This window comes from Triticum dicoccoides, chromosome 4B, assembly GCF_002162155.2.
Source record: "Triticum dicoccoides isolate Atlit2015 ecotype Zavitan chromosome 4B, WEW_v2.0, whole genome shotgun sequence".
Taxonomy (NCBI): Eukaryota; Viridiplantae; Streptophyta; class Magnoliopsida; order Poales; family Poaceae; genus Triticum; species Triticum dicoccoides.
Genome location: NC_041387.1, coordinates 434559275 through 434573306, shown reverse-complemented (window position 1 = coordinate 434573306; position 14032 = coordinate 434559275). Strand labels below are relative to the sequence as shown.

General features: G+C 45.9%; 1 protein-coding gene and 1 pseudogene across 2 annotated transcripts; one reads left to right on the top strand and one right to left on the bottom strand.

The window, feature by feature from the left end:
• The first annotated feature begins 3930 nt into the window (after positions 1 to 3930).
• Positions 3931 to 10881, top strand: LOC119292724 (annotated as a pseudogene).
• A 238-nt stretch (positions 10882 to 11119) lies between these two features.
• Positions 11120 to 13829, bottom strand: LOC119290718 (protein disulfide isomerase-like 5-1). 2 transcript variants are annotated; one of them, XM_037569350.1, is made up of 5 exons: positions 13627 to 13829; positions 13168 to 13226; positions 12895 to 13070; positions 11886 to 11947; positions 11120 to 11392 (listed from the first exon to the last, which is right to left on the bottom strand). In XM_037569350.1, exons 1-5 carry the CDS (start codon positions 13753 to 13755, stop codon positions 11348 to 11350), a joined length of 471 nt encoding a protein of 156 aa, XP_037425247.1. In that variant the 5' UTR covers positions 13756 to 13829; the 3' UTR covers positions 11120 to 11347. The 2 variants fall into 2 exon arrangements, with proteins under 2 accessions (XP_037425247.1, XP_037425248.1); XM_037569351.1 differs by lacking the exon at positions 11120 to 11392 and having other exon boundaries at positions 11606 to 11947; positions 13627 to 13825.
• Positions 13830 to 14032: the final 203 nt, after the last annotated feature.

The following is a 14032-nucleotide window of genomic DNA, read 5'->3' as shown; positions in this document are numbered from 1 at the left end:
ATATCATCATGTAGCTTCTTGACATCATTTATGGGCTTTCCCATGATTGTTCCTCCTGCAGCTATAACAAGCATAGTTTTTACATAGGAATTAAACCATTATAAAACATATGAAGGAGTAACCATTCCTCCATTCCATGGTTAGGATAGTTTCTTATGGCTTCCTTCATTCTATCCCACGCAAGCGCTAGTGGCTCATGTTCTTCCTGCTTGGAACCTGTAATCTAAGAACTAAGTTGCATATTTTTTACAGGCGGACAAAACTTAGATAAGTATTTGCTACAACAATCAACCCAAGAAGTTATATTGCCTCTAGGTAAAGCTAGAATCCATTCCTTTTACTTTCCTCTCAAAGAGAAAGGAAATAGATGCAACTTCAAAACACCGGGGTCATAATCTCTAATGCGTGTCATGTTGTACAATTCAGTGAAATTATGCAAGTGCATACCAGCATCTTCAGAAGCGGAGCCTCCAAATTGGTCCTATTGAACCATGGAAACTAAGTTCGGTTTGGTCTAATACTCAGCAGCAGCAACCTAAGGTTGTGCTATAGGTTCACGCATAAAGTTATTGTTGGGAGTAGCGAAACTTCCAATGTTGCAAGCCATGGTAATCTTTTGGGGGGGTTTCAATTCACAAGACTTGCAACAAAAATAAAACTATAAATTAAACAGAAACAAAAACTAAAACTAAAACTTTAACAAAATCTCTAGACACAAAGACTAGGGACACTGAACTCCTCCCCGGCAATGGCACCAGAAAAAGGCCTTGATACTTCATTTTTGCGATCCGAAAATGGAACAGAAAGTACCCACACCTACTTTCCATAGGTGACCCTTAGTTATCGAACCCACAAGAGGAAGGCCCCCTTGAAGCTAGGGTCTCTAGCAAGCTTTTGTTAAAGAACTAATTCCAACTTTTGACCGGATCAAAATCAATAACCTTGAGTTGAACACTTATAATAAAAAAAAGGTACGGGTATGAGGTCTTAATGCTTACAACCATGTATTTGCGTTGGGACCAGATATGATCTTACTTTGTGCGTTGGAAGTCACCCATCAACATGTGCTTGTGACGAACCGAAGTGGGGGATGTGTCCAAATAACTTCTTGACTGGAACGCATCCTGCATCAAGAATCATTTGCCCAACCGAAGGCCCTATCCGTATCGCAAGATTGCCTTGATAATTAAGATTATAATAACCTGACAAGAGCTTTGTCGTTTAATGACTACACCTCTTGAATCCTTAGATAAAGGATCCGTGTTACCATACTAAGCCCTTCTGTCACTAGTGTTCAGAATAACACTTCACAGTCTTCCTTCCCTTAGCCTCTCAGTGGCTCGCTCTCCATGATCCTGGGTGCCTGCATGGATGAAGAACGTAGAAGAGACAAGAGACATCTACGGAACAATTTTATTTCACACATACGGGACGTTAATTCAATGCACTTCCATTGATCCCCACAACAAATACAAAGGGTTGTAATGCTCTTGCCCCAACCCATACCTTACCGAACTACTCACACATGGAGATCAGATCACACGAAGAACACATTGAATAACACATCATGGGGATTGATTGATAATATGTCTTACAATGTTTGTCGTGTGCAATACACGATTATAAGTACAATTTAGTGTAAGATAGACTATGGCGGTGATGCTAGCTATGGAGATGGAAATGGTGGCGAATAGGGTTGATAGAGGAGGATGAAGATAACTCTATTCTGGCTTCTATCACAGATGTTCTGTGACATTTCGGCCTTGACGCCTTTATAAAAGTTGTGCGAGTGGATGAGAGGCCTCGGTTTCCATGCCACACGACCGCTCATACGAGTGGTCGCAATCGTATGAAATTCTATCTTTTGCTCTATGGCTTCTGGTGCGCCTCCTACTGATTTCTTCTACCTGCTCCTTCACTCCTTCCATGTCCTCACCTGCTTTTGTCCATATTTAGCCCATTTCACGTGGAAACACATCAAACGGACGATTGTTAGAATCTTTTGCATTCATTAGTCATTAGTGGCAATATCGAGCGAATATCCTATTTAAGTGGAATATCTCAGTTTAAACAAAGGGTAGATGAGTGTAAAAATATCACTCATCACCTGTTCATCATGAGCTTCTACAATCTTCATGAGACCCTCCATCATGAGATTGCCAAGTATCAGGTGAGATTCTTTTGGGCTGGGGACTTGGACAAGCAAAAGTACCACATGGTACGCTGGCCCGATATACGTAAACCCATAGACCAGGGCGAATTAGGTATCATGTCATCCAAACGCATGAACATTGCCCTAATGAAACTTTGGCTCTGGCGGATTGCAAATGGTGAAGGTGGTCTTTGGCTCACATTGTCCCATCCAAATACCTCCGCGGTCAACCCCTCGCCTTCTGCCAAAGAACGGCCCGCTCGCAGTTCTGGCATTCGATGATCCAACAACTCCCCGTTCTCCGCATCGGGTCCTCTATCTCGACGGGATATGGATCGTCGACCCTCTTCTGGTTTGACCGGTGGGTAGGGGATACCCCCTTTCATCGCCGGATTCCCTAGTCTATTCTCCATTGTGGTGGATTCTATTATATTCTTCGAGGCGGCCCTTATTGACTTAGGGCGCCTCGTGTTCTGGAGGCTGTTTGGTCCCCGGAACTAGTCAGCTTCTCGAGTGTATCGCCCTTCAGGCTCCGGATGTTGACCAGGTGCAGGATCGCCTTCCTTGGCGCCTGGAACCGTCTGACCAACTCTCCACCAAATCTCTCTGCCAGGCAATCGCTCCATTTCCTGGGCCAGAGCCTCTTGCCCAAATTTGGGCGATTGGACTCCCGCCGAAGATTCGGATCTTCCTTTGGCAATGGATACGGGGTCGGGTTCTTTCAAGGGTGGAAGTACTCAAGCGCAACGACCCCGGAGACGGCGTCTGCCTGATATGCAAGACTGCTGAGGACTCTAATCACATCTTTTTCGCCTGCACATCCGCACAATTCCTGTGGAGCTGCTTCCGTGAGGTGGTTGGCGGCCATTGGTGCAATATCAACTTCCCCAACCTCTTCGAGGAACTCTAGGCTTCCGAGATGCAGTCCCGCCACATTGGGTGGTTGGGTATTGGGGTTCTCGTATGGACGCTATGGACGATTTGCAATAAACTTGTGATTCAGCGTGCGCCTTTTCGACGATTTACTGCCGCGAATTTCAAAATGTGTGGCTACTTGCACCTTTGTGGCCGCCTAGCCGCCCACCGGATCGAGACGTCATCGACATCTTCATTGCAGATCTTCTTGCGCTGGCCTTCTGCTTGGCTCCGCCGCTTCCCTCACCACCTACGGAGCCGGATTAGTCCTTCAGACTCGTTGGGGCAGTGCCTATCGATAGGCCGTTGCCCTTTTCATTCCTTTTTTTTTTCTCTTTAGGGCTTGTTGAGTTGTGCCCTCAGCAGAACCTGAATCTTGTCATGCTTTGTCTATGCGCTAATCGTGTGCGTGTGTGGTGTGTGCTTGTGTGTTGGAACTTTGTGGCTCTGATGGTTTACTTTATATAAAGTTCTAAAAAAACAAAAAGATTAAAAATATATGTTTTTATTATAGATTATGATACGCGTGCACGCTTACTAGTTACATGATCTACACTACTTATAAAAGAGCAAACATGTTGGAATAAAGCGTTCAATTGCCTCCGACTAACAACCCAGGTCATTCCAAGGTTGATCACAACTGAACGCAACTCACATCCTATAAACTGTGCAACTCCCATATTAACACGCGAGCACACACTACAAATGAAAGAAAAAAAATCAGAGCCCATTTTACAAAAGAAACAAAATTACAGTATTTATCTCCTTCCATAAAAAATGCACATTCTACGGTTCGCTATCCAGGTTGCTTGTGCAGTTACCAATCGCATGATTCTTTTGGCCGTCTACGTGACACGTCGGCCATGGCGAATATGCTGTCGGGCGGTTGCCAATCGCATGATTCTTTTGTCCGTCTTTGTGACACATCGGCCATGACGAATATGCTGTCGGGAGTCATGGCTGCGGGTAGCCATGGGACACCACCATTGCTCAAGGGCCACCCGCTGCATCCACCGTCGCAGGCAGGGCCACGACGGAGGGCTGTCATCGCGCGGCTTACGCCTAGGCCGGGAGCAGCCGAAGATGGGGAGCCACCGCTAGTGGCTGCGAGGACCTGTGCACCCCCTTTGCCGTTGATAGCTACGCCGCATGACGGCCTCGTCAGGGAAGAAGGAGGTTGTCACGGCTCACCTTGGTCAAAGAAGCCGAGCCGTGTGTTGGCAGTTGATGCGCCGGCCGGGGCTGCGTAGGAGGAAGATACCTCACCTGGGGCATAGGCCATGCATTGTCGCGCCGTCACATGCTTCTGCTCTGCAGCCGCACCGAGCGTTGGTCATTCGGGAGCCTGATGGTGGAAGGCGTCCATGAGTCTAGAGCGGTGGATTGTGAGCCACCGCCCACACCCACGCTAGTGGGGAAACTATCATCGAGGCCGATGGTGCCCCATCGGCCTCTTGCCTTCGATCTAATGAAGTGATTCGTCCAAATACGTCAATTGCTAAGTATTAGTCCTTTGTACCGAGGTCACAGTTTTTGTACATATTTTGAAGTAGTCCCTCCAGTCCTTTTTACATCCCATATAAGATTTGTCTGAAGTCAAACTTGGTAAAGTTTAACCATATTTATATAAAAAAGTATCAACATCTACAATACTAAAGTTATACAATATGAAAACTAAATTCATGATGCAACTAATAATATTGATTTTGTATTGTGAATGTTGATATTTTTTTTCATAAAGTTAGTTAAATTTTACGAAGCTTGACTTCAGACAAATTTTATATGAAAAGTAAAAAGGCCCGAAGAAAGTATGAAGTGAACAAAGCTCTAAACAATATTCCATCCATGGAGCGAAGCATCATAGATTGCATCAACAAATGGACCTTCAAGGAAGAATCATCATCAAATAATAAACAACTGATAATGTTGCTACTTGTTTTTCTTAATATTTTTGTAACAAATTATAATACATTTATTTAATTGTTAATTTTATGTGAAGACATGTCTACAGATCGTGTGTTACACGCATGTTCACATTGTTGGCATGAGACACATTTAAATAGCTCGGTATACAAAATAGTTTGTTATACAAAGTCGCTACAAAGTAAAATATAAAATATTCTTTTTTTTAACACAATATAGACGCAAGCACGGCATATCATCTTGAAATTTACGAAGTCACCGTAGGCACTTCGTCATCGACGGGAACGTCTCCTCCCACTGAATGCGCATCGCCGGAAATCCTGAAATAAATCCAGTAAATGCGAGCACCATGATTTAAACCCTGGTGGGTTGTGGATACCACAGTCCCTCTAACCATCCAACCACACTGTGCTCGTTTATAATATTACTACAATGTCAAAAAACACTTGAGTAGTTTTTTTTAGTTACTAGTACAATGCCCGTGCGTTGCTACGGGCCATTATTAAAAAAATTAATTTGGAAATTTTTGCCTTTTTGGAAGGTCGGTTATCAAAATCCTCTACAATGTTCACTTCAACGATGTCATCTAATTTCTGCAGTCACAACAAAAATAAAATGTAAACCTCCAACTGTTAGTACATCATGGTGAGTTTACAGTTGGGATGTTATTGCATAAACTGGATTTATGCAAGCTCAGAATCAATAAGGTTAATACAAAGAAGCCATATTTATCTGGGTTAAGAGTTGGCCATTCAGAAGGTCAATACAGAGGCGCAAATCAACAAGGTAACTAATTTTCTAGCTGGGCTGAACGAGTGTAAATGTTAGCAGAGATGAGATCACCTAACGCGGTGTTGCTACATAGCTAACAGCTCAAGACCAACATCACTGAATTATTTTTCATGAAAGAAGAACATCACTAATTTACTGAATCATTTGTCCTGGAAGAACAACATCACTTGTCCTGAAAGAAGAACATGCCTGGTTAACTAACTGACTGAATTTACTTGAGCACACTTGCTGCCGCTGCTCTAAAAAGGACCCTAGTCAACATATTAACATCATAGGCAATGTTTCTGAATGGCTCAAAATATTCACTGTCAATTTTTTTAGTATACTGTCAACTGAAAATAACTACCTGAAGCTGACACTCTTTTTCAGTTTTGACGACAAAATAACAGGAACAAAGGTCCCAGTCTGGATATATCACTGAATTCGTTCATTCAGATGCCCAGCCCCATATCACTAAATAACTAAAAAGAAAAGAAAAGGCTCCTACATAGCATAATCAGAGGCAGGGGACAGAAACAACATCTAAAACAGGGAATTGCATCCAATCAATATCAAGGGGATATATACCTCTGTTGTAGCCGCCGGCAGCGACATTGGATGGTTGGACGGACGTTCTTGTTCCTCCGGCGAACTCTGCGCTTCTTCCTCCGGCGAACTCGGCGGTGACATGGATGTTTCGACGAAGATTGCAATTTCGACGGGATTTGATTTGATTTGATTTGATGGAGCTTCTGGTCCGAGGACCCTTCCTTCTTATAGTAGGCAACTCAAATCCGGCTCGGGAAATCCATCGATTGGTGTTGGAGAAGAACATGTATTTGCTGTTGGAGAAGAACACGGAGTCCAATCACGACACGGGAGCAGCAACTCTGCCGCCGCTGGCAGCTTGCGACGCCCTGGGCACCAACTTGCAGCAGGTGGTGGAGGTTGAGGGAGGCGGCGACCGCACGCAGGAGGCGGAGCTCGCCGTGGGGGCAGGCGAGAGCGAGCGGCTGCACGCTGGGGGGAGGCGGAGCTCGACGCAGCGCGCGAACCTAGCCTTGGTGCGACGGCGGCCCGGCTGCTGTCCTCCCGTCCAACCCGCAGCACGTCGAGCCTCACCGGAGATCCTCCATGACGCCGGTAGGAAGCCCCTATCCCGCAGTCTCTCTCTGCTTCCTTCCCATATTCCCTCTCTGAATCTCTCTCTCCTTACTTTCTTCGGTAAGCAGCTGCCACTGCCCTCCATGGAGCCCCGACGCCTCCGCCATGAACCCATCCATCCCTCCTGTGCACGCTTCCCTGCAACTCCAGACGCCGCCCCCAGCTCTCTGCATCGAGCAGCAGCAGTTCGGGCAGAGGACGACGCCTCTGCCTCGACTGCTCGCCCCCTCTGCTTCGCGCTTGACTGCCAAGCCCCTCCCGTCCTCATCCCCGTGCAGCGAGACCACAATGGCCATGGCTGATGGCCTTCAGGGCGTCGCCGCGGAGCTTCTCCTGTCGCCTCCTGTTATCGCTCGCCTCCGCTCGTCGGAGCCCCAAGCACCGCCGCTGTGGAGTGTCGCCCTCCCCGGCGACGCTCGATTCGGTGACCCCGGAGCTCTCCTCGCCGCCGGCCCCGCGGCACTGGTCGCCGTCGCGGCTGTCTTCCTCCTCCCTGGCCCCGCCTCCCGCCTCCCGTGTACGCAAGCTCCTCCCACTCTCTCCCCCTCGCATCAGCAGTCGCCCCCTTCGCCTTATCCATCATTGAGCGGCGCGGTGGAAAATAAGACGGCGTGGACGAATCGTTTTTCACTTATCCATGGACTGCGGGTCAAATACTAAAAAGCGCAGGAACCTTTATGCAAAAAAGCCGCGACGGTGAACCCAACAGATTCAATCCGTGCAGGGACTGCGGGTTGAATTCTTGAAAATAGAGGGGCTTTTTTGCAAAAGTGACGACGACGTACGACCAGAAGCACTCCGTGCTTTATTAGTAGGGAAAGATATGAATGAGCTAATCCACTTCGTGCCTTCAAGTACGAAAGTCGGTAACCGGATCCCCAGGAATCCAGGACAGGGAACTTGCCGGCCGCGCAATGTCCAAACACGCCATTACCGCCTAAAACATCTCATTCGTACGATCAAAACCGAGCGGCCATGATTTCCTGCAACGACAGCCATCAGACATGGATCAGACGGCCAGGAAGGAACCCTAGCAACCCCCGTTGCCAATATAAAGAGGGGAGGCATTCCGCTCTCCCACCCCCATCCTCAATCTCCTCCTGCCGCCGCCTCCCCTCCCTTCGTTCTTCTTCTTCGAGGTCAGTTTCCCGATCCAGTTCCCTTCTCTTTTCAGATGCGTTGTCCATGGCTGCCGAGAAGCTCTAGATCTACGCGCATGTCTCAGTTTCTGTTTAGTTGCCCGTAGCGTGCGAGCCGCTGGAGTATTAGGAGCCTTTCGAGCGGATCGTTCTTCCGTTTCTACTTTGAAGGGCTCTCCGCTAATACTGTTGCCTTGATCCGTAGTTTGCTAGGGTCATGTTCCTAATTTGTTAGCGCAATTGCAAGCTCGCAATACCGAATCATCTCTGCTCCTTGTTCGTATATTTATCGGTCCATGGACGTATACTTTTAGTTCGTAGGATGCACAGATTACAGTCGTGTGGAATATTTATATGTCGCTCCATCGTTTTTTTTGTCGTTCCCTGGTGGTGTTGCCGAGATCTAGTTATGGCTTCTGCATGATATGCTGGAGGTGTAATAACATCTTATTAGACCATCTTTTTACTGTTAACCGTCATAGCATCTTATTAAACCATCTTTTTACCGTTTACCGTCACGGGTTAGCTAAGATATTTGATCTATCAGTTTATGTCACTTGTCCACATGATGATTCCCTGTGTCCGTTAGTTTTAATAATCTTTTTTCTGTGTCGCAGTTGGGTAGTTTACCTCTACCCACCAGCCATGGGTAAGGAGAAGACTCACATCAACATCGTGGTCATTGGCCATGTCGACTCTGGCAAGTCGACGACCACTGGCCACCTGATCTACAAGCTTGGAGGCATTGACAAGCGTGTCATCGAGAGGTTCGAGAAGGAAGCCGCTGAGATGAACAAGAGGTCTTTCAAGTACGCGTGGGTGCTTGACAAGCTCAAGGCCGAGCGTGAGAGAGGTATCACCATCGATATTGCTCTCTGGAAGTTCGAGACCACCAAGTACTACTGCACCGTCATTGATGCCCCTGGTCACCGTGACTTCATCAAGAACATGATCACCGGTACCTCCCAGGCTGACTGTGCTGTTCTCATCATCGACTCCACCACTGGTGGTTTTGAGGCTGGTATCTCCAAGGATGGCCAGACACGTGAGCACGCCCTCCTTGCTTTCACTCTTGGAGTGAAGCAGATGATCTGCTGCTGCAACAAGGTATAACTTGTGAAAAATCTTCATTCCTGAAAGGCCATGTAACCATATTACTTTGTGTAGATGTTGCTACTTGTGTGGTAGACTTATTTGAGGTTGTTATATTATCTGAGTGCTTGATTTTAACTAACATGTACACATGCTCTGAATCAATTGCTTGATTTTAACAAACATGTACACATGCTCTGAAACAATTGCTTAATTTCATATTGCTGTACACATTTTGATTGTAGTGGTCTAATTGTATGTTTTCTGTAGTACATTTGGATACACCAGCTTCTACCTGTATGAATCTAAATGTAATATTAAATGGTGTATGAGTTGGATGTGAATTAATTAATCATCATATGTTTACTAACCACAATGTAAATATGTCTGTTGTTATCCTGTACTCCTGTAACTAGTTGATTGTTCTAATGTTTAATTCTCACTCTGTGATTGGTACTGCTGTGCTAGTTGATTGTTCTGATTGTTTATGCTAGTTATAATAGTATAATAAAGTCTCTTGCTGTTATCTGTTCGCAATATCTTACAGTTCCATCGTAGCTCTGAGTATCATTTAACTAAAGATGTCCTTCTACTGTTATGTTCTTAGATGGACGCCACCACTCCCAAGTACTCAAAGGCGCGTTATGAAGAAATTGTCAAGGAGGTCTCTTCCTACCTGAAGAAGGTCGGCTACAACCCTGACAAGGTTCCCTTCGTCCCCATCTCTGGGTTTGAGGGTGACAACATGATTGAGAGGTCCACCAACCTTGACTGGTACAAGGGCCCAACCCTTCTTGAGGCGCTTGACCAGATCAACGAGCCCAAGAGGCCCTCAGACAAGCCCCTCCGTCTTCCCCTCCAGGACGTTTACAAGATTGGTGGCATTGGAACTGTGCCTGTTGGCCGTGTTGAGACTGGTGTCATCAAGCCTGGTATGGTTGTCACCTTTGGTCCCACTGGTCTGACAACTGAGGTCAAGTCCGTTGAGATGCACCATGAGTCTCTCCTGGAGGCGCTTCCTGGTGACAATGTTGGCTTCAATGTCAAGAATGTTGCCGTGAAGGATCTGAAGCGTGGTTTTGTTGCATCCAACTCCAAGGATGACCCTGCCAAGGAGGCAGCCAACTTCACCTCCCAGGTCATCATCATGAACCACCCTGGTCAGATTGGCAACGGCTACGCCCCAGTGCTGGACTGCCACACCTCGCACATTGCTGTCAAGTTTGCTGAGCTGGTGACCAAGATCGACAGGCGATCTGGTAAGGAGCTGGAGGCCCTGCCCAAGTTCCTCAAGAATGGTGATGCTGGCATAGTGAAGATGATTCCCACCAAGCCCATGGTTGTGGAGACCTTTGCTACTTACCCACCTCTTGGTCGTTTTGCTGTCCGTGACATGAGGCAAACTGTGGCTGTTGGTGTCATCAAGGGTGTGGAGAAGAAGGACCCAACCGGCGCCAAGGTGACCAAGGCTGCCATCAAGAAGAAATGAGGCGTTTACCTGAATCCATCTATGTCTGCTTTTGAGATCTCTAGTAGTTTAGTGCCTATTAAGTTTTGCTACTGTTAGCGCCGTGTGATATGCGCCCTGTTGATGTGTCATTTGAGTACTGTCGTTAATTTTGGCTTTTGGCAAAACATGGAAGCTTCTGAGACGTACTCATTTTTATCCTCTGCTTTGGAATGTTAGGCTGCTACTTTTAGTCTTAGCTGCTGTTTCTCTTTGAAGCCTTTGGTGTTCTTTTGTCGTGATAATAGCAGGTTGTTTCCATTCTCAGATCTGCTTGGATTGATCCCCATCTAGGCCTACCAAAATATGTTTGGCTAATAGAGGCATGACCAAAATGTTGGGGCTTGCTTGGATAGTACTAACTACGAAATTTTTGGCAAAAATCATAGGCTTTGATCTGTTTTCAAGCCAAAAGATCAGCCATGTAGTAAAATGCAGTTCGTTACAATCAAATCTGAACTAATGCGCAAATAAATGGTGCAAAATAATTAGCATACACCCAGTACAACGGAGGAAAATAGAGTGCAAAGACGTTTTTGTATTTCAATTTAGAAAAACATGCAAGTCACATGCAAATGAGATCGGTGTTAGGGTTGGGGGGCTCCATGTACAGGCCTACTGGTGAAATGTGGAAGCGGAGTAGCGCAGCACCAAGCCGGGAACCAGCCAGCCGGCGGTACATCCTCACCTTGGTGCCAAAGTTTTGAAAAGCTGATGTATAGTACCCCTCTGTAAAAAAATAAATAAGAGCTTTTAGATTACTACAAGTGATCTAAACATAACTATATTTCTTTATGGAGGGAATAAGACCGTTCTAAAGTGTCATGTCGAGTTTAGCAATTCGAGTTAAGCATTTTTTCTGTTTTGCTTAGTCCAGTGAAATTTCTAGTCTTTGTCTTTAGGTCACCGAATAGGACATGGTGTATCTTGTATACATCAAAGTTAAGCCCAAGCCCGCAAAATAGCTTTTCGAAAACTGTTTGCACCGAGCAGGTTCATCTAACTGAGTTGAAAAGGTTAAAAGTTACAAAAATGTTTTCTTCTTGCACCTGACCTAGTACCATTCTAAGTTAGCCACAAGCGCCAGGAGGCGGCAGTACAAGCCAACTCGGTCGAAAATTTTAAACAGGTCGAGCAGCATTCCAAAGTTGCTTGACCGGAGTATCGTCGTCTATCGGCATGTGCCTGCTACGAACACCTATATCTCATCTTCAAGCCTCACCTCTCCTGCTTTCTCAGCTTCCTTCAACACAAAGGTCTTGAGAGCCTCCACGTCCCTAGGCCCTGCAATGCCATTGAGTAGTTGGATTAGGCATTGAGCACTTACTAGACGAATATTTTCAAAATAAAGAATCATACATAATGGGACAAACTGTGTGTATACAAAGAAAATGCAGCGAAAAATTTATTGCCAAACTGCATATGATCTTTTGAGCGGCGATGCCAAATGACAGTACAAGAAAACTGTAACTGTTACATTAAATCAACTTCAGGGACATGATACGGTCCAGGATTATGAATTGATGGTTGAAAGTGGAGACTCGCTATAGAAGTATAGAATAGCATTTTCATGAACAAAGTACCACAACAAATCCAACAGGTGGAGCAACATGATGACTAATAGAATATTGAAAAAGCACGCATTCATGACCAATAAAAGCAAAAAATAAAATAGAATGATATGTGAGCAAAGTTGTACACAAAGTTTTCCTCCCTCATGTTGTTTATTTAGTTATGAAATATTGTCACCTCTGCTGTTAAGAACTAGCTGATACTCCCTCCGATTACAAATATAAGATGTTTTGGATATTTCAATATGGACCACATTGAAATGAGTGTAACAAACCCAGTGTCTATATACATCCAATTCAGACAAAAGTTAGAAAATCTTATATTTGTGAATGGAGGAGTATATCAGTAACATCCAAGTCACGGCTGGTCCAAAAAAGAAATTCTAAATTTTCCGCATTAGCGGATCCTGCTATATACGAAAATCGCGCCTAAAATGTAATCTTTTCCAACCTTTTGGTTCAAGTTCAGAGGTTTTAATCTTTTAAGAGTCATGCCCTACTCTCACAATACAAGTCAACAGTGTGGTTTTGGTTTCTAAAATCTATCGCCATTCCAAGAGTACTGAACCACATGCAATAGATTCCAACATGGTTTTCATGGTAGTAGTATCTAGTTTATGTTGTCCTTGTCAAACAGAAGTAAGATGTGAGAGGGATTACCTTTATATTTTGCAACTTCTTCGCCATCATAGAACACCTTGAATGTTGGGTATGAATGAATGTCCACCTTTGAGCAGACTGGTTTGCTTGCACCGCAATCAACTTTTCCGATCTCAATTTCATCCGTACCTTCAATAACCTTCCCAAGGTCCTCCCAAAGAGTTCCTAGGCTCTTGCTGTAAATGTAGCAGGCATCCGTGTTTAGCAGAAATTAGTCAAAACTTGCATTGTACTTGATATATCCATGTCACCACTACGGCATGTAGAGCTTACCAGTGCTTACACCAAGGGACGCAGAATTGCACAAACCACACTGTGTCCTTCTCCTTTATCTAAACACAAGAGAGAGAAAATCCAAGCTGGATTAAGCAACGGCAGTGCACAAGCATTGCAGCGAAGTAACTCGAACCAAAACAGGAGTTCAGAATTGAGATGGCGCGCCGCATCTAAACACGGAACCTTCCGTGATTGGGACAATTAATACACCAGGAATAATGATCTATCGGTTTATTATTAAGAAATCATGCTGGAATCAGTAGCAAATCTGGGAAACGGCCACATGTCAGTAACTAAGCACACCGCCTGCTACACTGCATCCCAGCGTAGCCAAGTGATAAGTCGAAAATTCAGCTGTTCTTGGGTCTGCGGCGTGCCTTAGAGTACTACTACTATTATATCTCGATGGGGAGGTGGAAGAGGGGAGAGACACGAGAAGGGGAAAGCAGTCGGTACCTTGTCGGAGAAGGTCTCTTCGGTGAGGGTGATGACCTCGGCGCCGGATCGCGCGGCCAGGGCCGCGAGTAACGTCACGGCCACCAGCAGGAGGTGGGTAGGGAGGCGGGAGCGGCGCGCCGGATCCATGGCTCGATCGGAGGACGGCCACAGCGACGACGGGGAGACAAGGAGAAGGCCGATACGCTAGCCGGGGTGGGTCGATGTAGTATTTCACTGGGCCGGTCCGGGCCGGGTCGGGCTAGGATAGACGATGACACGGGTTTAAGCATAGCCCTGACCTCCAAAAAAGGAAAAAAAAAAAGAAAGCATGTGGAACCTGGGCCCCCGGACCGGACGTGGGCCCCTGTCGTCGCCTTTTTTTTTGAGCTTGTTGTCGCCTTCTTGCTTTGCCAGAGGCCGTCAG